Source organism: Myodes glareolus, chromosome 1, assembly GCF_982192425.1.
Source record: "Myodes glareolus chromosome 1, mMyoGla1.1, whole genome shotgun sequence".
In the NCBI taxonomy this organism is placed as follows: Eukaryota; Metazoa; Chordata; class Mammalia; order Rodentia; family Cricetidae; genus Myodes; species Myodes glareolus.
Window position 1 is genome coordinate 139,860,034 of NC_142026.1, and position 27,824 is coordinate 139,887,857.

At 49.2% G+C, this 27,824-nt stretch overlaps 1 protein-coding gene across 1 annotated transcript in view; it reads left to right on the forward strand.

The window, feature by feature from the left end:
* The window catches only part of Rps6ka2 (ribosomal protein S6 kinase A2), a 268,826-nt gene that overhangs the window by 37,402 nt on the left and 203,600 nt on the right, over positions 1–27,824 (forward strand). Inside the window, exon 3 of the mRNA XM_087895940.1 lies at positions 11,723–11,779. Within this exon, the coding sequence (XP_087752066.1) occupies positions 11,723–11,779 (57 nt within the window). The remainder of the gene's footprint in view (positions 1–11,722; positions 11,780–27,824) is intronic.

Here is a 27,824-nt window from a genome sequence, read left to right on the forward strand (position 1 = left end):
CTAGCCAACAGGAGGTGCTGTTCCAGGCTGTGTGTGAACGCTGTGTCTGGAGATGCACGTTTCTATGTAGATAGACAGATGTCTTTGTTTTAAGGAGTTGGCCCACAGGCTAGCACAAGTGACCAGTCTGAAATCTGTAGGGCAGAGCCACAGACTGAGAATTCTCCTAGAGGGAGTCAATGTTTTAGCCGAAGGCTGTCTGGAGGCAGGTTTTCCTCTTTGGGGAGCTCTATCTTGTAAGGTCTTTGGCTGGTTCGATGAGGCCCCTGAACTACGGAAGGCCAATTTCAATACTCATGATTCATATCTTAATCTCACCTGCACTGGCTAGTTTATGTCAACTTGACACAGGTAGAATCACTGGAGAGGAAGAAGCCTCAATTGAGAAAACGCCTCCTTAAGATTGGGCTGTAGACAAGCCTCTAGGGCATTTTCTTAGTGATTGATGTGAGAGGGCCCAGCCCATTGTGGGTGGTATCATCCCTGGGCAGGTGGTCCTGGGTTCTGAAAGGCAGCAGGCTGAGCAAGCCATGAGGAGCAAGCCAGTAAGCACCCCCTCCATGACCTCTGTATCAGCTCCTGCCTCCAGCTTCCTGCTCTGCCCTGACTCTTCAGTGAAGATGGAAGTGTAAGAAAAATAAACTCTTTCATCCCCAAGTTACCTTGGTCATGGTGTTTCACCACAGCCATAGGAACCCAACTAAGACAACATCCAACAAGCACCTCACAACAGCATCACAACTGGTGTTTGGTCCATCTATGCTCCATGACCCAGCCACATGGACATAGCAGTTACCACCCTAGGGCTCACCAGAGGTGAGCAAATCTGTCCTCTGGAGGCCTCGGTCCCATCTAGGGCAGAGGAAGATACATGTTTTGAGTGAACTCAGTCTGTCGTTGCTGCACCTCCCGGTTTATGAGGTTGGACACGGTAGGGAAGATCGTTCCCACACAGACCCCAGCACCCTGCTGGAGCACAGGGAGGTTTCTGCCTCTGACCCGCAGTCCCACCTGTCTAATGCTGGGGTCTGTTATCTTTTCTCCCAGTGGCCCTAACCTTTCTGGTGCTGAGGGTCCACACCATTCCTGAAAGTGTGACCAAGAGCCTGCCTGACACTACACTGAGCCCCCACCCTGTAACCACCTGCCAGGCTCCCCAAGGACCTAGAGTCTTATTCCTAAAAGCTCAACTGGTTATTAACCAAGGGTGACTGTGTCCCAAAAGCACTTGGCAGGTAGGGAGACATGTTATTGGCTTCTTGTGTGTTCAGGTCAGGGTACTGCTAAGCACTTAGAAAGTAGGGGGGCTCACAGGGAGGGAATACCCACTTATGGTATCAGTTGTGATGTATGCGGACACTCTGCCCATCTCTGACTCTTAGGAGGAACCTCCTTCTGCATTCTGGCCCCACCCGCTCTTCCTTCTGCCCACCTCTTGATTCATGGATAGGTACCTAATGACTCTCACAAGCTCTCTCTCCCAACGTATGCTACTCTGTCATCGCCATGAGGCAGTTCTGCCATGGCTCAGCCTCTGTCTCTGGCAGGTAAACATGCTCACCTGTGTCTGGAGCATGCTGGCCCTAGGGAGTCAAGTTCTGGCTCTGCTGAGACTTGGGACCCTCGGAACACGCGTGACCCTGGGAACATGTGTGACCCTGGGAACATGTGTGACCCTGGGAACATGTGTGACCCTGGGAACATGTGTGATGCTAGAGCCCCTGGATGCATTAACGATGTAAGGACACACACACCATGAAGCAAGGGGCTGCTCACATCATGAAGCAACCCTGAGTCCACAAGTATACAGTCAATGTGTGTAATGAAGACTGAGCTCTGGACTCTGTTCTCTTTGGGAGAATGGTTGGTGACTTCCCAGCCTTCTCCTCCAGAAATTGAGCAAGAACTGTTTAGATTGGTCTTTCTTCATAGGCCGAGGCAAGAGGAAAGGCACAAGATGCCTTCTGTTTCTGCCGAACACTCTCTCTAAACATCCCACAGCACTGGCTCCTGATGGATTTGGAGTCCTCTGAGCATCCGGAAGTCAGAGTGGAAATCTCTGACAGACTATAGTCTCCTGTGGTAGAGAGTTAACAGTGAGCCTGTGCCTGGGATTCAGACGAACTATGCAAGGTTGCCATGTACGGTCCTGGACCCACCTGTGCTGGGTGTCGATGGCTGCAGAAACAGGCCTGGGGCTAAGCCACACTGTGGACATGCTGTGGCCTGAGTCTCCCTGTGAGATAAGCATGTACTGGGTGGGTGCAGATCATGGCTGGAAGTAGCATCGTCAACACCCAGCGAGTACTCCAGAGACTCGTGTGTGAGGCCCACAGTGTTGAAGCCCAGCCCACCTCCAGTGCGTAAACACACAGTAAGTGCTCTGTGCTATGCTGTTTGTCAGACTTTCGTGACAATGGGCATCCTCACTGGCCACACTGTCCCACAGCGCTGAAGTCGTGACTTCTATACCAGCCACCCCTTCATGGCCTCCTCCAGAAAGGACACAGTCTTGGATCCCAGCCTGCCTAATGTCTTTTCCAAGCTCCCCTCTTGAGAGGCTCTGTCTCTGAGCACTGACTGATGTACTTATTAATATGCATAATTCATAGTTTAGAGTTCATCATAGGAAGTTGCAAGAGTTTGTAGACATAATTAAAGGTACATTTTAATTTCTACAGGCTGGAATTTTAATGTTTGCTTTTGAAGCATTTACAAAAATTTCTTCCCTGAAGCCTGGGGAGTGAAACCAGGGCCTCCAGCAAGCTAGGCAGCACTCTGCCAGTAAGGGCCACTTCAGTCCTGGAACACACATTACAATGGCTCCAATGATCTAGCACACTCTCTTTTTGAGAACGTGGCATCTTCCGGGATGCCAGCTTATCTTTCCAGTCTGCTCTGCTGCTTCTTGCTTTGCATCTCTGAAGCGGAGCCAGGCTAACCCATGCGCTTGTCTCCCATGAACACGTAATAGATGTCTCTCTTGTCTAGATGCCTAAACGTGACACTGAGGCCACATGCTCTGGGCATCTTCAAATTGCTTTCCAAGGTACTGGTACGTGGGACGCCAAGAAAGTCAGTGGGCAGTGTCTCGGTCCCATGTCTCCGGATCCTCTCCAGCCCCCTGCCTGCTCTTTGCACACTTGCTTCTGCTTGCAGGGATGAGCAAGGGCTGTGGCTCTCGGGGGAAGGTGGGACAGCCCTCACCAGTGTGAGAACCCACTCTCATTCTCATCCCTTTTTGCTGTAAGTTGTGAGCAAATTGTTCTGCTCTATGGATTATTTTGACTTGGCGGTGTCTTTCTCCTTTAAGGTGTTTTTTTATTTTATTTTTTGTTTTTTTGTTTTTTTTCCTCAGAAAGGTCCTCACTGCTGTTAAAGATTCTGCAGGGCTGACAAACTCTGTGATTGCCAAGATCCCAGGTCACTGCCTGTGAGGCGGGTTCGACTCTGCTCTTTCCAACTTGTTTGCATTCCCTTTACTACGTCTTTGTGATTTTATAATTAGCTTGTTTCTCCTCAGTGTTGTTCTCCCCCAGAATTCTTGGCTCAGATGTGACCTTTTAGCTCTTCTGTCTTTCACCCAGGGTGGGTGCTCTCCTTAGGGCCTGGTTTGTGAGGACAGTTTAGACACCCCCATCTTCCTCAGCCTTCCTCCTGGGCAGGCTTGGTGTGGTGGCTCTTCGGAGGTCTGTTGTGTGTCTTCCAAGTGACTCAGATTCATTCCTAGCACAGAACCAACTGTCACGTTAAACTTGACACACACTGCCGTTACAGATTCACAAAAACTCATTGAGGCCCATGCCTGCCACTCTGAATTAGCAGGAAAGTCTTATAGGCACACATCTATGTAGCCTGGGTCCATTTCCTTGCTTTATCTTTAGCTAGCAGGTTGGGTTCTAGTGAATCATACCAACACAATACATTACCTGCAGTGGTCAGGGACTGGGAGAACAGCGAGCTGCTAGGGAGACATAGGCACGCAGGCAATTAGAAATCCCCCACAGTATTTTAACTGCACTAGCTGCGTGGTTGTTTACTTAATGTGGAGTATTCTGGGCACATTCTAAGGAGGGAGGTTGCTGGGTCGGTCCCGTGGGAACTAGTCATGGGTGTAGCTATATCTGCTTGATTTCCCGTGCTGCGAAACACTGGGGCCTCGTGCACTCCAGGCTAGCGCTCTACCGCCGGGTTGTTACACTTCCAGCCCAATACTTTAAAATGATCAAGATTATGTTATGGGGAGGTCTCCTCATTAACAGGACTGAAACAAAATTCTAACCCCGAACATGACAGGTGGGAACTCCCATCACAGCCAGGTCAGTCTGAGGACGCCACCCTCGCCACCCTCGCTGGGCCCTCTTGCCTCTCTGGACTTCTGCCTTTACCTGTGTTTGCCCTCTAAGCAGGTATCAGTTGGGCCTGGGGTTTCTGATGGCTCCTGCTGTGGGGAGAGAGCCTCCTAGAGGTTCTTTCTTCACTAGCTCTCCTGAGCCAGAACCAGGTGTGAAAGGGGGTCTCCCACTGCCATCCGTGAGGCCCAATCTAGCCTCCACTCTGCTCCCACTGTGGAAGGCTTTCTGTTTCAACTCTCATTTGAATGGGCAGGCAAAACCACATGGTCCCTGCTCAGGTCCCAACCTTCCTGTGTCTGTGTTACTCTCTGTAACTGGAGGTTTCTTTCCCGCCTGCCAGTTCACAAATAACCTCTCTGAGGCTTAATATTAATTACAAACTACTTTTTGGCCTATTAGCTCAGGATTATTATTAACTAGCTCTTATAACTTAAATTAGCCTATTTTTATTATTCTATATTTTACCACAAGGCCCGTGGCTTGCTACTTCACATCTTGCTTCTCCAGCGGCTGCTGGCATCTCCTCTGACTCTGCCTTTTCCCCCTCTGTATCTTTGCTTGGATTTCTGGTCTGGCCCTATTCTGCTTGGCTATTGACCAAAGCTTTTTTATTAACCAATAGCAGTAAAACATTCACAGCATACAGAGGGGAATCCAACATCATCTCCCTTTTTCTGTCTAATTAAAAAGGAAGGTTGAACATTGTAAAATTACATATAACAAACCAATTATCAAGCAATTATTGCACATATAATATTTAGTCTATTTGTATTTGACAAAATTAAAGAAAATACTCTATCATCTATTCTATCTTTGTGAGTCTAAAATTTAATATCTAATTTATCTTTTATCATGACTAAGGAAAACTATAATTACAGTTATCTTCAACTCCATCAAAGACTCCAGAAGGATATAATATTACTTAAGTAAACAGGAAGTGCATTGTAAGCAACTTCCAACTCTCTAGAATTGACAGAGACATCTTGCAGTCTGGACAGTCACCCAAGGTTCTTCTGTAACATTGGGGCATCCATCTTCAGCCTATAGGTCCATAGTATCCAGCAGACTTTTCCATGAAGCTGGAAATTTGAAAGATTAGGTAGTTACAGTAACTACCCTCTCATATTTTAGCTTGGGCATAGTAGGTACAAGACTTAGAGATAGGACAGCTATTGGAACAACCTCTGTAATTTGCCAATTATCTATGACCTGGATATTTAGAATGTGTTTCTTGCTTGATGTTGTTCTTGCTGGTTATGGTTTCAGCTTTGTTATTATTACCTGTTCTTTATTTTGCACCATACGTGGTAGTTTTTCTTATTGTAGGTAGTTTTATGTTAGGATCAGAACCTTCTAATCCTAGGGGAAGTGGGGGATTTCGATCCATTTAGCCAATGCCCTTTGGGGCAGCAAGCCCTAGCGCGTGGTCTTATCTGCTTAAACGCTGAAGTAGGGGAAGCGTCCACTCTCTTGCCTTCCCGTTCAGGTGGTTAAACCCCAGCTGCCCTGGGCAGAAGGCAGGGCACAGCAGCTGGATCATGGCGGTGTCTAATCTGCATCAGGGAGTGTTTATCCCCATTTTGTACCTAAATAGATTCTTGAGACCCATTAGCAGACTCAGGAGGTCATTCCTCTCTGGTAAATGACTGCTTACCTCCTTTGTCTACCCAGTCCCTGCTCCTCTCCAGCCCACCCAGCAGGCAAGAACTGCAGATCCCCCTTCTGGTGTGGGGTTCATGTCCTGGTGCCTTTGCCTCCTTGTGTCCAGCACCTCCTGTAGACCCCTATATATGAGCCAGTGGTCGTGTCCTGCTTCTGCATCTCTTTGCCCTGACTCAGTGATGCTCCCTCAGGCTCTAAGATGCTCTGCTTCTTTCTTCCATGAACTTCTGGGGGAAATGCAGCAGCCAAAGAATACTGAGGACATGTGTGGCATCCAGTCTCTCCGCACTCAGTGAAATTTCAGTGTTGGAAAAGCCGTGCCCGCCTTTCCTTGTCACTTCTCTGGGCTTTGGTCCTCTGGGGACATCAGATTTTTCAGAGTCCCGTGTGAGGTCAGTCTCCCCAAAAACTCTTATTCTCAGCATGAAAGTCCTGAATGTTTCTGCTGGCCTGCTCTCAAACTCCTGGCCTCCCAGGCAGGGTGTTGGCCAGCTCCTGGGTGCTCCACACGTGGGGTTCTTCAGCAGCCCACATTTGCAAGAAATCTCCACAGAGCTTACACATTGCTCCAGAAAAGTGTTTAAAGTCACGTTTATCACAGGACCCACAGTTTGGAATGTTCAACTGTCATCAGAGAGGAGATTTCCCTCAGGAGCCCCAGGAACCCCAGGAGCCTGAGGATAGATTTCAGGTCCTGTTGGGCTGTGAAGCAAGGCCATTCCCTGCTTGTCCTTGGGGCTGCTAGTACCGTCTTGGCCACAAAGCACAGCAGGAGCGCGCACACCTTCTGTGTCCCTCCTCAGCAGATGCTCTATCTGGTAGGTGCACTCTGAGTGCCCTCTATTTCTGTCCCCATGGATGCAGGAGGCTCTGACTTCCTGTGATCACCCGTCCTCCGTGGGAGCTGTAACTTCTGAGGTTTCAGAGCCTCGAGTGAGGGAAGCCAGGAGTGTCCACAGATGATGACCTGAGACGTGGTGTGGGAGTCTCTGTACTTTCTTCATAGGACAGCAGGGCCAGGCCAGGCTGGGCCACCGCGAGAACTAGTCCAGTTCTCCAGAAACTGGGTTTTTCAAGTGCTTGGCTGCAAACCACCTCCTTCCCTTTTCATAGAGGATCTCCAGGGTTTCCCAGGGGCTGGGTGGAAGCGTGGCTCCTCGGCGCATCCTCTGCTGACATCTAGTGGCACAAGATGGAATATTCACTCTTCACGTGTAAGACACTTGAAAGTGGAAGGACTCAAGGGACTCAGAACCTCCAAGCCTTTGTTCGCGATGCACGTGTGTGTGTTTGTTTGTGTGTACACATGCACACACACATGTGTGTGACTGTGATATATACATGGTATGCTTATTGTGTGTGTGTGTGTGTGTGTGTATGTGTGTGTGTATGTTGGGTATGTGACTGCAGCTGCGTGTACCATGGTGTGGGTGTAGAAGTCAGAGGACAATCTTAGGTGTTGGTCCTCACCTACTTTGTTTGAGACTGGGTTTGTTTGCTGTTTTCTAGTATGTGGATGAACTCTGCTAGCTGGACCAGGAGCTTGTAGAGTTTCTGTATGTACTACCATCTCTCCGTCAGATTGTTGGTGTTATAGACACGTGTGCTACATGTCCAGTTTTTAGGTGGTTGTAGGGATTTGAACTTGGGTCCTCAGCCCTGCATAGTATGTGTTCTTTCCCACTGAGCCATTTCCTCAGCCCCTAAATGACTCTTTTTTAAATAAGAGAACTAACCTTTTATAGGAAATAGAATTAGGTGGTGCCAGGCATAGACCCTGGTTTGAATCGCCCCCCACCCCCATGGTCTGTAGTCCCTCACCGATGCACGTATTTACCGACCTGCAGCTGGGTGGCCTTGGACCTTTGGTTAGATGGATGGAAATATGTCACCGATGTTCTGAAATAAAGCCTAGAGGCTCATGGGGCCCCATAATCTTAAAGCATGAAGGGGGTCTCCATGTTCCCCACGTCATTAGCAGAGCCAGCATACTTTGGCCATCTGCTACTGGAACGTGACACGTTTCTCCCCATGCTCTGGAGCGTGGCAGGTTCTCTTCACCTTTACTGTACAGAGGGGAAGCTGAGGCTGAGTGACAGAGTGACTTGTCCAAGGCCTGGTGCCTGGAAATCATCTCTGGTTGGCAACTGAGGAAGGCACAAGGGCCCTTGTGAGTCTGCAGCATGGCCCTTGGTCCTGGGTGTGATGTCGTGAGAGCCAAAGTTCCTCCCTGGGACAGTAGCCCTCAGCGTGGTTCCCAGCTGTAATGCGGGCAGCGACTGAGCTTGGTTAAGTTACCACCCAAAGGGATGGGCTTTTCAGGACGCCTCTGTGCAGACTGCACTTAGAAGATGATGTATGCATGTTCTCACACGGGTCTGGAGGTAAGAGGACCACTTGTGGGAGCTGGCGCTCTTCCTCCATGTGGGCCAGGGGATTGAACAAGGCATCAGGTTTGGTGGCAAGCACCCTCACACACACACACACACACACACACACACACACACACACATACACACGCACGCATGCACGCACACTAATATAAAATATGGAGAAACTAACTTTAAAATGTTTGGAGACTAGCATAAACATTGGCTCTCACCACTGTTCTCTAGTGTGGCCGTGCAAAGGTGCACACAGAGGTCACACAAAATCTTCAGGTCACTCCATCATCGAGTGAGCACGGGCCTCTTCGTCCCCAGCCGAATTGGAGTAACCCGGAAGACTAAAGGTGGTGTGGTCTCCAAACCAGAAATGCCGTGCAAAGAAGAGGGGCAGGTGTGCTGCCCTGCTCGTCACATAGGAATCCTTAGAGACTGCTCCCCCACCCCGCCCCCTTCCTGTCTGCCTTCCTGTTGCCCCATCTCAGAGACTCCACAGGGGGGGGTGGGATCTGTCTTCTCCCCTCACTTCCGGGTAGACAGGAGTGGGAAGGGGCATTTGGAGAAAGGGCCCACCCAGGCCTGGCTCAGGAAGAAGAATATGGGCTCTTTAACAGGTCCAGAGGATAGCAGAGGGGCAGTCATGAGAAGCAAGTGCGGGGTTGGAAAGGATCGTGCTAACGCGGTACTGTGGGAGGATCGCTGGTTCCTGATCCACTTCTGAGTTTGGTTCCTGATTCTCCTGAGTTTCTATTGCAGAGCTCTGGAGGTGAGAAGAGGCTTAGGACCGCAAGTTCTGAATGAGAAAATGGGCAAAACTTAGCAGCTTGTATCTTCAGGGCTACTAAGCAAACCCAGTATAGTTCAAGGAATTTGTTGGTGCCCAGAGCATGCTGGGGGCAGGGCCATTGCTTGGTGGGGAGGTCATGAGAGAGTGAGGTGTGAATACAGGGTCAGGGCATGCTCCCTGTGATGAGGCATCTGCTGGTGTATGTTTCATGTCATCACTGGATCCCCCTGTGTGTTCAAGTTACAGGAACTAAGTCAAGCTGGCTCAGAAAAGGAGTGGTTTGTCGGAGTCTATAACTGCACAATAATGGTTTCTATCGGATGTGAACCAAATGTCCCAAAGCATCAGTGAGGTCCGGGTTTCTCTCCGTCTCACCACCTGTGCTTCATTCTCTGGGGAGCAAAAAAACAAGTGCCCACACTTGAGTCCCCAGCAAAGGTAGCAGAGATGTGGCCAGGCCTGGACCACGTGATCTCTATGAGGAAGGGATAGTGACGGAGAAGGCCACGCACATCTGGATCAGATGGGATTAATGCCCCACAGTGGGGGGGGGGGTAACTGCCAGATTGACCCTAATGTTGTTCTCTATGTAAGCCAGAATCATGGAAGCTGGCATAGAAGCTGTGGGTCACATGAAGAAGTGAGCCTTGGAGACTGTGTCCATGCCGCACAACCACTATTGTCTAGGTGGGCACACACCAGCTGTGGGTGGGAGACTGTGTCCACATTCAACTGCCATTGTCTAGCGGGGCACACACCAGCCGTGGGTGGGAGACTGTGTCCACGTTCAACTGCCATTGTCTAGTGGGGCACACACCAGCCGTGGGTCACATGAGGAAGTGAGCCTTAGAGACTGTGTCCATGCCACTCAACTGCCATTGTCTAGTGGGGCACACACCAGGCGGTGACTCACACACTCACATGAAAGTGCCTGGGGCTGATAGCCAGCATCTGCCCCCTGATGTCCAGGTCTTGTTATCTGGGCTGGGAGTTCTCACAGCTCCCTGGTGGTTCCAAGGTTCCCAGTAGGAGACTCCCAGCCTCCTGTTGGTGCTATGGAAAGATATGCTGAGCTAAGGGTCAGAGCCAATAGGTACTGGGCTCTCTCCACACCCAAAGGCTTGCATCATGGTCACTTATGACAACCTAGGGCAGTCAGTGCAGCAGTGGCACAGCAAAGCCCCTTGACCTGGTGCATGGAGTTGCCAGTTCTGGTACTCCATGACAGCTGGACCACAGTATTATTAAGAAGCAAAGACACAGACTTGAATTTTGGCTTTTCCTTGACTTTTATTCGTTAGTGAACATGAGCCCAGGGAAAGGAATAGAGCACAGAGGACAGTGTGGCAGGGGGAGCCTGGATCAAACAGAAGATAAACAGTCTCTTCTTTAAAAATGATATTTATCTAGTGCATATGTGTGTGTGTATATGTGTGTATATCTGCATGCCATGGTGCATGTGTAGCGGTATTGGATAGGGAAAATGAAAAGGGGAAATGATATAGCTATATTTTAAACAAATCATTCTTCTTGAAAAAAGTGATTAAAATTATAAAGTTGGGCATTACTTCAAGCAGAGTATTGAAACAAACAAGTGAGCATCAGAAAGCACCGTTTGGTGCCCAGAATATCTGCCACAACGAGGCTAGACTGACAAAGCCAATACCAAGAATAACAACAAGGACTCCCTTAGAGTAGCATTCCTGTTGGCTCTTAGATAAGCCGCCAAGACAGCAGCAATTATGTAAGTTAAAATATTTGTGTGTGTGCGTGTGTGTGCATGTGTGCATGCACATGTGTGTGTTTGTGTGTGTGTGTACATGCACATGCTATGGTATATGTGTAGAGGCCAGAGAAGAACTCAAGGAATAAAGAAGTCAGTTCTCTCCATCTATCTGCATCCCCAGGAGTGACCTCAGGCCATGAGACTTGGTGGCAGGTGTTTCTTTACACTCTGAGCCATTTTACAGGCATGAAAACATGTGTTTCCAGATTTGCAGAGATGGGAACAGACATGACCTCTGTCCTCAAGTCCCTAAGGGCACATTGTCAAGTAAATCTCCAAACTTTCTCTAAATCGTTGAGGCCAAAATGAGTTTGAAAGGTCAGACTCCTGGCTGAGCAGAACCTTGGGTTTAGGCATTGGTGGTTAAGTGTGGCAGGGATTTTTGCTACGTGGGTGCTACATTTTATAGTTAGATTTGTGGGTTCCAGTTGCTGCAGGACAGCCAACCTACAGCTTAAGGTAGTGGCTGTTGTCCGTTGAGTTTCGAGGCTCAGGATGGCAGCATCATCACTTCCTCTGGCAGAGTTTTGAAGGTTGCACAAAGCTGCAAGTTCCCCTCTCTGAGTCCTCTCTGAGAGCCCCTTGCCAGCAACGGGAGCTCTGCAAGGCACTGAGGCCATGTGGAGGCTTATGTTCAGGAACAAGAGGCGGGCAGTCTTGGTGGGTACCCACGGGCAGGCGAGGATGGCAGAGGGCACGTGCTGTGGACAGACAAACTCACCCATACTTCTCCACTCTGCTTCCCCAGGGCAAAGGTGACACGACCCCCTCGGCCGAGACACAGCCATCCTCGTCGTCCACAGAGGTAAGACGATTCACGCAGTCCCTTCCCTCGACTGGCTCTAGAAAAAATGACTGACGTGTAGTGGAGGCTTTCTCGGTTTCTTTGGTTGTTTCACTCTGCCTGACTATAATGAAGCAAACTATGGTGTGCTTCCTGGAAGACTAGAGTATAAACTGAATACTTCCGACATCCTAGTGGAAATCCTGAACTCTGAACAGTGGGGTCCGCCTTGTGTGCCAAGCCGGAACAACGCCCCGCTAATGTACATTATTGTAGGATCTTTTATTCAGAATCTATGGGTCAGCAGAAAAACCTTACTTTGTGTGTGATACTCCATTAAGACATCTGTGTGCTGTTGGTGCCTGACAGCTCTTGAACTCTGTCTTTGGGTATGTCAGGGTCCCAGCAGCAGCGTTTTGGGAACTAGTCCTAAGAGGACCAGCTTTAGGTGGAGATGGCTTTCTTGTTTTTCAAATGACTGTTTGCTTTTAATAACACTGCAAATAAGAAAGTTTCTGATATGTCTTGATGTTAGTTCTTGATGTCTGACTCTCATGCCATAAGTAGTCCTTACCACGTGGGAGGAAGGTGCTAGAATCCAGCCAGGTGAGCTCTGACTGGGGGATGGTAGCTTATAGTAGATATTGAGCAAAAACTCTCCCAATCTTTCTGGAGTGTTTGGCAGCTTTCTTAAAGCAAAAAGTAAATAGTGCTGATAATAATAACAACAACAATAACACTAATAATCGCGAAAGAGAGGAAAAGAGTAAGAAGGTTTATAATGGAAAAGTAAAAATACACAGGGCTCAAGGGTCAGGGGTCTGAGTAGCCCATACACCAGGCAGCAGGCTTTTCCCTCTGCACAGAAAGGTGAGGGCAGAGGAGGTCCCTGGGGGCAGAGGAGGGTCCCTGAGGACAGAGGAGGTCCCTGAGGACAGAGGAGGGTCCCTGAGGACAGAGGAGGTCCCTGAGGACAGAGGAGGGTCCCTGGGGGCAGAGGAGGGTCCCTGAGGACAGAGGAGGTTCCTGAGGACAGAGGAGGGTCCCTGAGGACAGAGAGAGGAGGGTCCCTGACACCCACTTACTGCAACACAAGGCCCAGGCTTGCTTGTCTCCCCTCTCATGCCTCCAGTGTGCTGCCCTTCACTAGCCTTCGAGGGCTTTGCCTGACAGTCTGGCTCTGAGGATGGGTCTGATAAGAAACTCTTATCCTTGACATGATTCTCTCACCACGCTGGACTCCTTGTCTGCTTGTCTGGTGTAAGACTTGTCTTGGAGCCGGGGTGGTGGTGCATGCCTTTAATCCCAGCACTCAGGAGGCAGAGGCAGGAGGATCTCTATGAGTTCAAGGCTAACCTGGTCTACAAGAGCTAGTTCCAGGACAGGCTCCAAAGCTACGACACAACAACAACAAAACAAACAAACAGCAACAAAAATACGTGTGTTGGTAGAATCGCCTGCTTTGTGATGCCTGGTGTTGGCTGTGCCCTATCTCAGTGCCTCCACTGTTTTTGTCTAGAGTAACATGGATGTCAGAATGCTGTTTTGATGGGCATCCTAGTCTAAATGAACTCAGGAGATGATGTGATGCGTATTGCAGAGGCGGACAGAGGACTTGTGCATCAGGTCTGGGGATCTCTCTTTTCCACTCCATAGGAAAAGGCAGCCAGGCTGCAGCTGGTAGTGCTTAGCAAAACCCGACTGGCGCCTATCTGCACCTGGGTTCAGCTGGTCCTTGTTGGATCAGTTTTATTATTGTGTATGTTCTCACAATCTACTCCTGGCCTCGCCATACCTGTGAGAAGAGGTCTCAGTGTTAGCGGGTCCTTTGTTCCTGACTATAGAAATGAGTGTAGGTCTCCAGTTATATAACACATGCTGCACTTGTAACCCTAGAACATAAAGAAAAGAGTCAATTCCTGCATATTTGAGGCCGTCCTGGTCTATATAACAAATATTAGGCCCACCAGAGCTGTGCAGTAAGTTCCAATCTTGGGGAGGGGGGGCGGGTAGCAGGAGAGGTAGTTCAGAGAATAAAACTAGATGTGTTTTTTAGAGGGTAAGAGCAGATTTAGGGGCCATGGCTAGGGTGGGGGGCGGGCACTGCTAGTGAGTCATTCTGCAGGGGTCAATGGCTTCTTATGAGGTGTCACCCACAGGACAGTGGCTAGCGTTGGAGACTGTCAGTCCTTCCTCAGGACAGCCCGGACATCACTTGAAAGGACTGGTTCTGGCCTCGCTGTGCTGGTCCTCTATGTTATTTCCTTCTTCCTAACTCTTGCTCTATAGATATTTTTAATAAGACTGCAAAGGTTTGCAGTACAAGATGGAGGTCTTCAATGTTCCAGGCTTAACTCATAGCAAAGATTTAGCTTCTGTGGCCCATGTGTGTTCCAGAACTTAGACAAGAAGTATTGGGACACTTCTCTAGTACTGTTATTGAGGTGACTGATGTAATGACAGTTGTTGCATTAAGTTCTTTGTGTGTTTTCTAAGACTTGCAAAAAGTTGAAGTGAATCACCTCACCACTGCGATTTTGCTATTTATTTCTTTGACTATAATAGAAAGACATTTGAGAAAAGAAACAAAGGAGATAGATTCCTTGGAGGGGTGTTCTGTCTGAGCAGAGCGCCTGCTGAGGGCCATGCTGTTTCCTCCCCTCCTGTCTTCCTATCACGGATTTACCGTGAACACACAGCATTGTTCTGTGGAGAGGGCTGATCGTTCATCCACTGAGTCTATAGATCCTGACAGAGAAAACGCAGTTCTCCCAGGCTCCCTGTCAGACAGAAGTGAGATCACAGGAGCATGGCCACCCTTGCTCACTGTCACATAGCAGTGGAGGCCAAGGATGCAGTGTCACAGAGGGAGAAACAAAGGCAGTTGTTGGGTGAAGAATCAGAAGAATACAAATTACTAAGTTGGCCCCTGTAGAAGGAACACGAGGTGCTTGATGACCCTGGACACAGGCTTGTCTGCTGCCTGCCCAGCATCTGGACATGCACGTGTGTCAGACATGTACTAAATGGTTCTTAGTTGTTTGTACAATGAGCTAGTGTTTGCCAGCTACCTTGATACACAAATGAAATAACAAGATGTCGCAAATGCAGAGCTGCAGTGTGCTGATAGCTTTGAACATGGGTACGCTCCATAAACACCAGGCAGATGTTCACCATTCCTGACTTCGAGGCTTATTGGCTGGTGGCAGCCCCATCTGAGAGGCAAAATTAGTTTTCAGATTAATTAAAATTCAGAACCTGGGCTCCTCTCCTTACTTCTAACAGGTCTTTAATCTTTCTACCCCAAACCTACCTGACCCCATCTTTAGAGACATACTGTTTTTTTTTTTTTCCTTTTGTTACTCCTGGCCCTTGTCTTGAATCCAAAAAACAGGAAACAGTATCACGACTGTGTTTTGCTTTTTATGAAGCTGGTCCTGTGAAGGTGACATTTGAGAAGGGCTGAAGTGTAAGGAATAAATGTGAAAGTCTGTGGTTTAGTGCGGTTTTGAGACCTAAGATCCTACAGCAGAATTGCCTGTTCCTGCAAAGCCCCTTGGCAGGGCACCTCTAGCTGAGGAGTCCGTGGTCCATTCCCACCAGTGTGTAGCATTGCGGGGGCACTAGGTGGATGCTGACATCAGGGGACAGTAGAGATCTAAGTGGGCAGCTTTACCACAGGTAACCCACCATCAACAAGGACCTGGACACAGTGTGGCTCTGTTGTGTCTGTCCAGTGTAGTTGAACGGCTGTTTCTAATCGTTAGACGTCTCCGAAGACCGAGTGTTGCATGTGGGCAGCAACCGCTCTGCAGTGGACCCAGAGTCGAGGGACCCTGAGCAAGTTAGTCATCTTCAGTTTCCTTTGGGTAGGTGTTGATAAATCAAGCATTGACTTCAAGAAAAATGACTGACTCAAAAATGTATCATAATTCTCTACCCCACTTCCAACAGACAACATTCAGAATTTGAAAGAAATGCCTGGAGAAAAATACCACCCCCCTCCGCAAAGAGAAGGAAGGAAGGAAGAAAATCCCCAAAGAGTCCCAAAGTTCCCCACTAAATTCTAAGGTCACAGGAAAAAATTTTTCATACTTTCTATAATTTCCAAGGAAGTTTGTGCCACATCTATAGTAATTTCTGTACATTTTTGAATTAGGAATTTCGTCTGTATTTTTGAATTAGCAGAGGCTGTGTTATCCTAAATATTGGTGAGCACAGCACAGCTCTGGAGTGAAGGTGCAGTGTGCACCTGTCGTCCTGGCTGTGTCTGACTTGAGCAGATCAGCCATTCTGGAGCTCAGTTAATGTCACCATCTGAGGCGGCCTCTGCTCAGGGACACCAGAGGATGCGTCTGGTCTGTTAAGAGAACAAACGTCCACTGTGCATTATGGATATGATGGTTCCTCCCTCCTCAGCCATCCCAGGAAAGGGTATGCTGGGACCTGTAATTTACCTTGGAGTGAATTTCCACACCACGTGTACAGCCCTGGTGACCCTGGACAGGGTCAGAAGTAGGGGTGCTATGATGACCTCAAGGCATAAGGAGACTAGTTTTCTGGGTGTGCCTAGAGCTTCCCTTCCTTCATGACAAACACTAAGAGCTTCCAGGGCTCTGAATCCTGCACCCAAGTGCCAGGCCAGTCTTGGGCCTGAGGAGTGGGAGGCTCTTTAGATTCTCAGCTCTAAATACCAGCCTGGCATCTCACAGTTGCTACTCTGTTCCCACCAGAACTTTCTAAACCACAGCTTCAAGAGACAAAGGCCAGAGGGATTATGATTATTTTTTAGGAGTCTCTCAGAGTTAAAGGAGCCACACTGGCCTTACTTCAGGCCCTATCTAACTCCGTGTGCTGATGTGCCTGTCTATAAGCTCTGCAGGCAACGGTGAGGGACCTCTGTTTTATAGGGCACCCAGCGGAAGGAGCAGCTGGGGAGCAAGCTGCCAGAGGCTTTTTTCCATGTCCCTGTGCAAGCGGTTGCTGACCTTTACCTCCCAAAGGAATAATCCCACCTTCCCACACCAGCTAACTCAACACCCTCGAGGTGGGGCAGCCGTGCAGGGTTTTCCGGTGAACCACCGACAAGCTCCATTCTCCGCATTCTCAAACTCTTTCCATCATTTCTTTCTAAGCAGTAAGAATCCAAGGAGAAGGACTCTCCAGCAGCTTGTGACGGCGTCAGGACTGGGCAGTGCTGTGTGTACACAGGCCACGGAGCTGTGCTCCTTACCTACAGACCCAACCAATCTCGAACCATAAAAGCTCTGTGCGAAATATATACAGACCCTGGTCTAGCCTCTGCTAACCAGTGTAACAGTTGTGTATGCAACACACGCATCGTGTGTCATCTAGAGAAGATGTACTGTCCAGGGAGCCCCTACACAGGTAGTATACATGCTGTGATTTCATGTTGGGACTTGGGCAGCACAGAGTTAGGTGACAAGGGTGCCAGAGTTTGATTCCCAGCACCATGTGGAGGCTCACAACTGTCTGTAACTCCATTCCCAGAATATCTGATCCTCTTCCAGCCACTGTGGACACCAGGCGTGCACATGGTATAGAGGCTTACATAAACACAAATAAACAAATAAATAATTTTTAAAAGTCTGTGTAGGATTCCTTGGGACAGTGTCAGGATGAGAACGCATCTGTCCCTCTCCTAGCCAGTGTCACCCCAGAGTCTTGGCCTGATTTATACTAGACTCGCCAAGTTAGTGGCTAAGTCACCTGTGGCTCCTCAATGTCCTTGGTACACAGGGAGGGGACTGGGTACTGGTCAACCTGGATGCTCTAACTCTGCCAGTTCTACCCCCACCCCCCACCCATGCCCCACCCCACAAGGTTCTCTTTTTTCAATCCTGGTGCTTTTTTTTCCCAAATATAAATTGCTCTGCTAGATTTGTTAAATTTTATTATGTTTTTGACCCCCTTGTGTGTGTGTGTGTGTGTGTGTGTGTGTGCGTGCGTGCGTGGCAGTCAGAGGACAGCCTTGTTTGAAGCAGGGTTTCTTCATTGTTCATTGCTGTAAATACAAGACTAGCTGGCCTGCAGGCTTCTGGGGATTCCTCTGTCTCTGCCTTGCGTACCGCGTAGAAGCACTGGGACTGCAGACATGTGCCGCCATGCCTGGCTTTCTGTGGGGCTGGGGATTTGAACACAGATCCTCACACTTTCACATCAAGCATTTTCTGCACTGATCCATCTCCACAGTCTTGAATTGTTCCATTTCTGAGCCTCTTAGAAGTGGTAACCCGAAGATCAGTCACTGCCACACACAGTGGCCTTGGATGTCAGTGTCTCCAGAGCCAGAGTATGGGTTTGAGTGTGAGCCATGTGGTCTGGACCTCAGTGTCTTCATTCTGAACATGATACTGTTGTGTAGATATTCACAGGAATCCACAATAAACACCTGCAGTTCATTTTGAGAAAACAAATAGCATTTAACTTTTCTCCATGTAGCCGTTCGAGAACTGAGAAGGAATTTAGCGTTGCTCTTGGTCTTGCATGCTCAGTGCTGAGAAAATGCCAGCAAGACTCTGCTAAACCCGGAACAGAGGCTGTGAGGCAAGACGTGTGATTCTCCCCGCCACCCTGGCTTGCTCCTGGAACTCTGAAGGAGTGGGTCCCCAAGAGTTTCTTAGTATAAGATCCTTGCTTGAAATAGTAGTGACAGCAAATCAAGGCCCATGTCCCATGAGTTTTGTCTTCAGTAGTCAAGCACCAAGAAGAGCTGTGAGCCCATTAATACCTCCGTGCAATGGCTCCATCACTCCAGTACCCTGGGGACAGCAGCTTATAAAGGGCGAAGGGTTATTTGTCGCGCACTTGCTCAGTTTACTGATCCTCACTGAGCAGCTCTGCTGTTTCTAGACCTCGGGTGAGCATTCCACATGACGTTCTGAAGGCATGGTGTAGCAAATTGCTCACCTCGTGGCAGGGGAGCAGAATAAAGAGGATAAGAGATCAGTATCCTACATCCTGTGAATGGTGCCTCAAATGACCCCAAGGCTCCCTCTAGGCCATTCCTCTTAAAGACTCCAATAGGGCTTCAGGCTAGGAACCAACTCTTCAATGCATGAGCCTCTGAAGGACATTTAAGGTCCAAATTGTAGTCCTTCTAAACAATTTATGTGTGCATGTGAGTAAGTGGGGGTTATGTATGTGCTCCTGTGGGTGTACCTGTGTATTATATGCTTGTGGAAATAAGAGGTGAATGTTGAGTGTCTTCCTCAACTGTTCTCCACCTTCCTTCTTGAAGAAAGGAGTTCATCAATTCATCTAAACCGACTGGCCAGTGAGCTCTGGGGAGCCACCTGACACCCTACTTCCACCTCTACCCTGTACATGCTGCTGGGATCACATCTTATGTTTGGGGGCACATCTGAGCTTTGATCCCATGCTTGCACAAGATGCACGTCCCTGACAGAGTTGTTCCCCCAGACCCTCTTCTTAACAGTTTTGTTCATGATGTCATACTCATCATATGGATGTCATACAGTCCATAGGCATGGACATAGCATCTGTCAGCTGCAGAAAGTGGCCATGGCATCTGAGTCTGCTCAGATATTGTGCTAGCCACTCCTTCCCACACTTCCTGCTGGCCCAGGCTCCTATTCTGTTTCTCCATCTGCAGCCAGGATGGACAGAGGTAAAGGCATTGCTGGAAGAGCCAAACTGGGAGTCCTTCCTTTCCTGTGCAGAGCTGCCGACTCACTTGGGAGTGGATGGGTGGGCCCTTCCCAGAGATCCAGAGCATCCTCAGAGGCTGGAGTGGAGGGGTATGGGGGGACCTCACCTCCATGCCTTCTGGAGGTGATCCCCAGTGATTCTAGACGAGTTCTTCGGTGAAGGTAGTAGCCACTTCACAACATGCCTGCACTCATGTGACCACACAGCTGTGCCTGTATCATGCATGGAGACCACACAGAGTATTAGGGTTGAGATCATTGTATGTTCTCATGGGGGTGGGCATGCTCACATGGACACACATACGTGTTTGGAGTCCCTGGAGGACGCCGAGGATTAGACTAGCTGCTAACGTGCCCAAGAACAGCAGCTCTAAGACTGCATTTGAAGTTAAATACAGTGGAATATGGGAATGAGTGGGGCCAACGAAAGAAAAGTGGAAAAGAGAGCTCTGTTTCCACGTTGTAGGTGGCTTCTCTGAGCCTCAGTTTCTTCTCTGTGCTACCAGCTTGTAGATCTCAAAGGCTCCTGTCGGGGGCCTTAGACCAGATGAGCCAGGCTGTGCAGTCCTGTGAGGAGGGCAACAGGTCTTAGCCTATCAGACAGACTTCCTGTCCCTCCGTCTGCAGGTTCGCAGACAGGGACCCACCACCCAGGGCTCTCCTCAGCAGCTCCCCAGAGAGAGAGGTCCACCTAGAAACACTCCTGCCCTGAGCTCCCGTGTCCTCGTCCTGACACTGGGGAAGCTGCAGACTGCACAGAGGTGACATGCTTCACATCCATCCCTGCTTGTAATGGGGAGGACAGGACACACTGTGCCTTTGACACCAGGTCCTCCGTGTGCTGTTCTGAGCGGGTCCATCGTAAGTAGACACAGTGCTGTGTGCTGTGGAGGAAGACACAATGCTCAAGGCTGAGCTCATGACGGTCGGAAGGAAACAGGAAGCAGTGCTGTCCCGGGCCTGGATGTTGATTCTTCGGATGTGACTGTATGACCTCTGGGTTCCGTTGCTGGAGTGGTGGCCGTGTGGCAATGGTAGCATTTCCTTAAAGCATGACCAAGAGAGAACCTGCCTCTCAAAATCATTTCTTTAAACACGCAGTTGGAGATGAGTAAGTCAAGGTTGTTATGACGATCTCCCATGGCATTCAATGAAGGTAGCGCTTGTCATGGTCACCATGACAACATCCGGTCTACAGCTTTCTTGCATCTGCAATTACATTCTATTAAAAATGAAAGGTTTCCATTGCTGCACTCCAACCTGACATGATCACCATGTCCCCAGAGATCAAAGCCCTGGTCTGCTGGCTAATGTACTTTCAAAGGCTCCAAGTCCTGGGTAATTGCCTTTTAATTCTTGTGGAAGTTTGAATGGAATTACATGTTGGATAGCTCAAACGACAATTATAAAACGCGATGATTTTAGGTCAGGGTTATTCAGACCTGCTGCCCAGCCCTCCATCGAGTTCGCCTCTTCTGTACCGACCCCACGCTCAGCTATGTGACCATCAGGAGGCAAATGGGACGGGACCTCCAGTGAGGGGGCTACTTCTAGTTTCCCAGCCAACAGGCTGCAGATTCTCAGGCTAAATCATCTGTGAGCTTTGCTGTGTTGGCTCCTGCCCTGGCTTCACAGTCCTGAGCGCAGTGGAACAGCTCAGCCTGTTTGTAGCAGGCCAGCAGAGCCTGGATGGACTTATCTTCCATCGTGTGAGAAGTGTCCTTTCCCAGGCAGGATTCCTTCTTTGGGGCAGTAAACCATGCACCCTAGGAAGCAGGAATCTAAACAACTCAAAGGCCTAACTCTAGTCTGTGTACAAGAGAAGCTGAGGGAAATGTTTGCTCCCCAATAAGTACCTTTGTCTCCCAGCAGCCATTCCTGAATGACAATGATTTGGGTCAGGCTGGGACCAGTTCCCTACACAAGATAAGAATTTTCCTAAGTGCTTAAATGGGGGTTGAGGGGTTGGGGAGGGGCAGAGGCTGCTGAGTGAAAATAAACTGCCTTTTTATTTACATGCGCTTGAAACAACTCTAGAGGTTCCCTGCTCTTCCTCACCTCAGTCAAAATCCACTAAAAAATACTTAAGCTTCAATCAATTGTGGATTGAAATAATTAAAACAAACTTGTTCGTGAAGGCCCTAAGAGTCCAGGGAAACAGCATCTTATTTCGTCCCCTGCAACACGAGAGGCTACCCTCACAGGGCAGCGCCGAAGCTTCTCCATTTCCTTCATGGTGTTACCAGTAGCTGACCGGCGGTCGTGTGCAGGGGCAGGCAGGGCTGAGATGCAGGCCATGTTTACTGTGGAGCTGTGCTGCCATTTAACAGAGTGTAGTGCAAATTCTAATTGACCTTAATAATAAAAACTCAGAGTCAGATATTAGGGGGTGAAAGCCGAAAGATCAGAGAAGCAGAGCGACTAGCCACCAAGTCTTACCTCTACGATAGTCTCAGACCAAATGGGGTGTTCTCAGACCAAATGGGGTGTCCTGTCTCTACAAAGTTCCTGTCTCCACTTACCTACTGTTGGGATTAAAAGTGTGAGCCACCACAGCCGGGCTCTGTTTTCTCTCTGAGGTTGGATCAATCTAGTGTAGCCCAGAGTGGCCTTGAACTCACAGAGATCAGTCTGCCTCTGCCTCCCAAGTGCTGGCCTTCCCCAGTGCTTCTTGGGAGGGATGCAGATCCATTCTGGAAACCAGGAATGGCGAGGGCTTGCTCTCGATGTCTGGTGCTTTCATGGAGGAGAAGGCTGGATTGAGCTGTGTCAGAACTGTCTAGAGTAAGACGGCAGAGAAGAGAGGAGAGCGGAAAGGCCAGAGGCCCAGGTCTAGCATCCATCTTCCTGGGAGGCTGACGCAGGAGAGCTTCGAGGCAAGACCAGTCTGGACAACTTATCAAGACCTTGTTTCCAAAGTGTGAAGAAGGCTGAGGTGTGGCTCAGTGCTAGGTGCTCGCCTAACCAAGGCCCTAGCCCCAATCTCCCAATATTGCTAAAAAGGAGGAGAGTAAAGAGGAGGTGGAAGGAGGAGAGAAAAAGGAGAGACAGACAGACAGAGGGGGAGAGAGAGAAGAAAACAGAAGAATATTGTAAGAAAAGGGCTAAATGTGATTAAGAGCACCTATCATCCCAGACTTAGGCAGAAGGATAGTGAGTTCAAGACCAGCTTGAGCTACAATAAGACTTGTTATACACACTCACAAATAAATATATAACCAGAGACAGAAGTCGACAGACAACTGTGACGACACTTCCTCCGAGTCCCTCGGCCCTTTCAGCTGCTCGGGAAATGTAGACGCTTCTAAAACAGGCATTTCCTCTACTTCCAAAACCTGTCCCAGAGCAGCGAGGCTGCAAAGGTCTGTGTGCGCGTCTCTGTGGCTCACACGGCACACGGAGGAGCAGGCTTGAAGGACAGACAGGGAAAAGGAGGGGCCTTTTTACATGCTGCCCAGGGAGGCTGTCAGCTTGGGGAGGGTCACAGGGCTGCCACTCGAGATCTCTGACAGTTTTGAGCATTGCAGCAATTCTTCAGAGCGTTGGCTTTGATGGATTCTGTCAGATGTAGTTACCCTGTGTGGATTCTGAGCAGAATGGGGAGCCTGCACTTAGCACAGGGAGAGCGCTGCCCTGGGGCTGACCGCTGTTTCCCATCCTTCTGGAGTTGACAGAGCAGGGGTTTTGTCTGCAGTCACTCAGCTGATGCCTAGGAGGTGGACTCCTCCTCCGATGGCCTTGGTGGCTGCTGAAGACGGCTGAGGGGCAGAGGAGGGAAGGAGATGGCCTGGGTTGCCATTAATGCCGGGTGACGTGCTGGCACAGCACCGAGGGAGGTGATAAAAGAAGAGGCGGCTGCCCAGTGGGCAGAATGGCTCGTGCGTCTGTGCAGCCGAAGCAGCCCTGGGCGGGGAGAGATGATCAGGCTGTCGCACGGGAAACTGCAGAAACTGTTTCTCAGGAAGGTAAGGGGGCTCCTGGTGATGGGGATGGACGGGGCGCCCTGCAAGTTGACCTCACCTTTGGGAGTCACCAGGGAACAGAGCTTGCCAGAGAGGGCCAAGGAAGAGGGAAAGTCGCTCTGTGGCAGAATGAAATTCCGTCTTATCAAGAAGAAAGATGCCCAGGTGGCAGGAAGTTGTAGCTGGATGTAAAGCTCCAGGCAGTACCTGCTGACAGCTGTACCTGTTCCTGATTCTTTTTGCTCTTGAGTTGGAGCTTGAGTAGGTCAGATGCCCCATGTTCGGTCTCACAGGTGAGAGCAAGGGGCCGTTCTCAGTTTCTGTAGACGTAGAAGGAAGAGAAGAAGACAATAGGTGGCCTTGTTCAGACTTAACAAGTGTAGAGCTGCAGGTGAAGGCAGTCTAAGTAGGCTTTAGCTGTTTGTCATATGGACTTGGTAAAGTATGCTGTTCATATGGTGAAGTATGCCTAACATAAAATGTTCCTTCACCCTTTCTCTGTCCTGCTTGGCGTCATCAGGTGCTTTACGTTAGTGCACAGCCACCATCGTTGTTCCCCGGAGAACTCCCCGACCCAACGCAGACACTACCCACTCAGTGAACTTCTCACTTCATAGACGTCCATCTGCCCATCCTCAAGTTAAATAGCCAAACACATTCATGTTCTTTTCACATCAGATCACACCCAGCCTGTATCCTGTTGAGTGGCTCCCCCAGTTTTTTGCTGGACTTCTTAGAGAAATTACTTTCTATTGATTGATTTTTCTGAGTCAGGGGCTCGTATAACCCAGGCTGTCCTCAAACTGCTCTGTGTAGCTGAGGATGTCCTTAAACTCCCGATCCTCTTCCCTCTTCCTCCCAGGTGCTAGGGCTACAGGTGTATGTCTCCATGCCTGCTTCATTTAGTACTAGAGATTTAACCAAAGGCTTCAGCCATGAGAATCAAGCGTGGTCCTCACTGGGCTACATCCCCAACCTGAAAAATTACTTTTGAATCTGTTTTCTACATCTCTTAAAAAAAAAAAACAAAGGAAAGTATTGTCACATATGGTGGCTCAGAGCTGTAACCCTACCACTGGGGAGATGAAGGCAGGAGGATCAGAATTAAAAGTTATCCTTAGCTACATGGTGAGTTTGAAGCTGAGACCCTGTTTTAAAAAATTAAATTAAGAAAAAAGAAAGTAAAAAGTTTCAAAAAGAGACTTTAAAATCACAACCACAGCTGCAGCCACAGCCGCAGGATGTCAGTTTTGAGCCTTAATCTCTTTGGAAGAAAAGCTGTCTTTCCCACAATGTGTCTAACATTTCTCGGTGGTGAGAAGGACTCCAATTCTATTTAACACAGAGCACTAAAGGGGTAGAAGCTTGGTTCTCTGCAGGCTGTGGGTGATACCCTTACATCTATAGATCTTCTCACATGAAAATCAAATAAAAAATAAATGCTTGTCTCACCTTAAAACCATTCTTAAAATAATACTGTTGATGTACGAGGCAGACGAAAGCTGTCTTCTGCTTCTGCGGTTAAGAAAACTGGGCTGTAGTACAGTAGGTAGCCTGTTTTCTCACCGGGCAGGACAGGCCCTTGTGTAGAGGCTCCTCATCTACCTCAGCCTGTAGGCTGCTGCACCCTCAAGGGTGGCACCCTGGGTGTCCTCTTGGGTGGAATGTGCTTTGTGGTTCTGTCACTGCTTCCTGTTGGACACCTCATCTTCCGGCCAGAGATTTAGAAAAGGTTAAACACACTCCACAGAGAGTTGGAAGACTAGCATGTGTCTGCTGAGGAGAGGGGAGAAGATGAAGCTGGCTCTTGGCCTGTACTGGTGCCCACCTTAAGTGCCTAAAGGCGTAGAGGGGTGCAGATCACAGAGGGGTGCAGATCGCAGAGGGGTGCAGATTGCATCTGGTGCTTGTAGCTCCCTAAGGAGTAGACAAAAGAACAAAAGCCCACTGAAGAACAGGAAAGAAGCCCTAGGAGAGAGGGCAAGCAAGCCCATCTATTTCCACACCGGGCCCGGAGAGAGCATCCCCATAGGCCTCAGAAAGCGAACGCTGTGAAAGGCTGCTCTTGGCAAGGGCCTGTCACTCAGTACAGTGCACATGAATGATGCTTTGTGCCATGACCTGAATTGCAGACACGGGAAGAAGCCATAAAAGTGGGAAAAACCTTTTTCAGGGAACCAGCCCTGGGGGATCTAAACCAGCTGCTCCAGAGTCTGGCTTCATCCAGGGGCCGTGGGGACCCACTAGGAAGACAGAATAAATCAGATCAGGCACCACAACCTTGGAGAGAGACATTCATTAGAATCTGGTGGCTCTGGGCTTGCGATCCTTGGCAGGTAGGCATGTAGATGTTTTTTTATGCGGCAGGTGGCAGGAGGAGCTTATAGAATCTAGGGACTGAAGGGATTGCAGGGATCACAAGCCTTCCCCTCTGCTCTGGAGTCTAGATGATGAGACCAGGTCTCAGATGCTGCAGTTCCTCTTCTGCTCAGGGTCCTGTAGCCAAGACGACAGAGTGAGGCTGGACCTCAGGTCTGGACACTGTTTCAGTCAGTGTTCAACCTCTGGTTCACAATGGTTAAGCATACTGTCTAGCAGAGCTCAGCTATCAGCCTCAGACTAGGAATGGACCTGCACTTTCAGCCATTCTGGTGGCTGTTGCCAGTGCTCTGAGATTAGAGCTTGCCTGTGGTGGGGAGCTCGCCTCCCTGCACTAACTGACAAGAGAGAACCCACGCCTACATCCCTTCTTCATGGACTGTCCCTGTAACAGACGGTCTCTTCAATGGTGATCATGTCTGCTCTGTTGGCCTGCTATTCCTGAGTAATCATAAAGCCAAAAAATTTACACACAATTTTAAAAACAGATAGTTTCCTTTATTCGAGATCTATCTAAAGCATAATATGTGTGAGACACGGACCCAGGTGAGATGGAGTCCTGTTCGTGAGAATGGCTCCCGGTGTGTCTCTGACACGGAATAGCTGTTACCCCGTGTGAACTCTGAGCCAGTTCCCGCATGCTGGGGCTCCAGGGTGAGGTGCTGAGCGCACGTGGCAGCACGGGAGGGGATCATGAACAGGGTGCCGGCCAAAGCAGCGGACTCTTTCAAGGGCTTGGTTCCTCATTGTTCTTGGTTGGGCTGGCAGGTGTCCGGCTGGATCTCTCCTCATTTCTCGTTGCTTGCCCTTGAGAGCGCATGGGATCCACTCTCACCACGGCTTCCACAGCAGGGTACATTGTCTCAGTTTCAGAGAAGCCGTGGCTGCTGAGCCGCCCACTGCATGGTAGGTCTCATTGTCACAACGCAGCCCGGTCACTTAAGGTTTATGACAGAACCCATGCATTCCGCGAAGGCCGGCACTTAGCCTGTCCCCTGAGGCTGCATTTTGCCCCTCCGTGTACGGTCCTGCCCTGAGCTCATCTGAGTGGTGGTCTTGCTTTTACAGCATTGGGTCCTGCTGTAGACTACCATGGGACAGTGCAGAGCTAGACCAACAAGGAGATGTTCTTTTCTTCTTCTGAAGACATGACATTGGTGTTTAGCATGTGGCACAAATGTCCAAGTGCTGTGCCTGTTTTAGAGGCACATTATTGGGTCTTAACGGATACTAATTCTCTGAAGTTATAACTCAAATTTTATTTTTAAGAAGGTTTGATTCAAAATGGACAGTTGAGTGTGATTCTGTCATCAGAGTTTGTCCCAGTGATGCCTGTCCACTCTATGGGTGTTAGCAGAGTCCAGGAGTGCAATGGTGAACAAGGAGAGTTCATATCACACACAGGACATCTGGCCCCATGCCCTGGGTGAATGAGGGCACTGCTTAGAAATGAGCTGAGAAAAGAAGAGTTTGGTTTTGGTACTACATACGGGGAGGCAGGACCTTGCTCTTGCTTTCTGAATGATTGAGCTGCAGAACAAATATTGGAGTCTCAGGGAGCAGCAAAGTTCACAGCAAACAGAGCAGGGCACAGAGTTAGGCACGAGAATCCCTCTGCTCATGTCCTGCTCGCCATGTGGCAGAAGGCGAGAGTCTTGAGCCCAGGTAAAAGGGTGTGCCACATTACCCAGAGTGGACATCTCGCGTTTGCATAGGGCACAGACTTGCAGTCATACCGCTCGAGGCTAGGCAGGAGAATTGTGAAACCACAACCAGACTGGGCTGTAGAATGAGACCCTGTGTCAAAAGGAAGGAAAATCATAGGAAAATGAGTATGTATCCCTCTGGTTCAGGCTTTTTTTCCCTAAGAGATTAACAGCAAATGACACCATCAGAAATGCGGGTAATTGTACGAGATACTGGTGTATGTGAAGGGGGTAGCAACTTGGTTTGAACCCTGCTGGATTAAGTCTTCCTATCTTTAAAAAAGTTTGAGTAAGCGATGTTTGCTGGCAAGAATTGTCCTGGTGGATG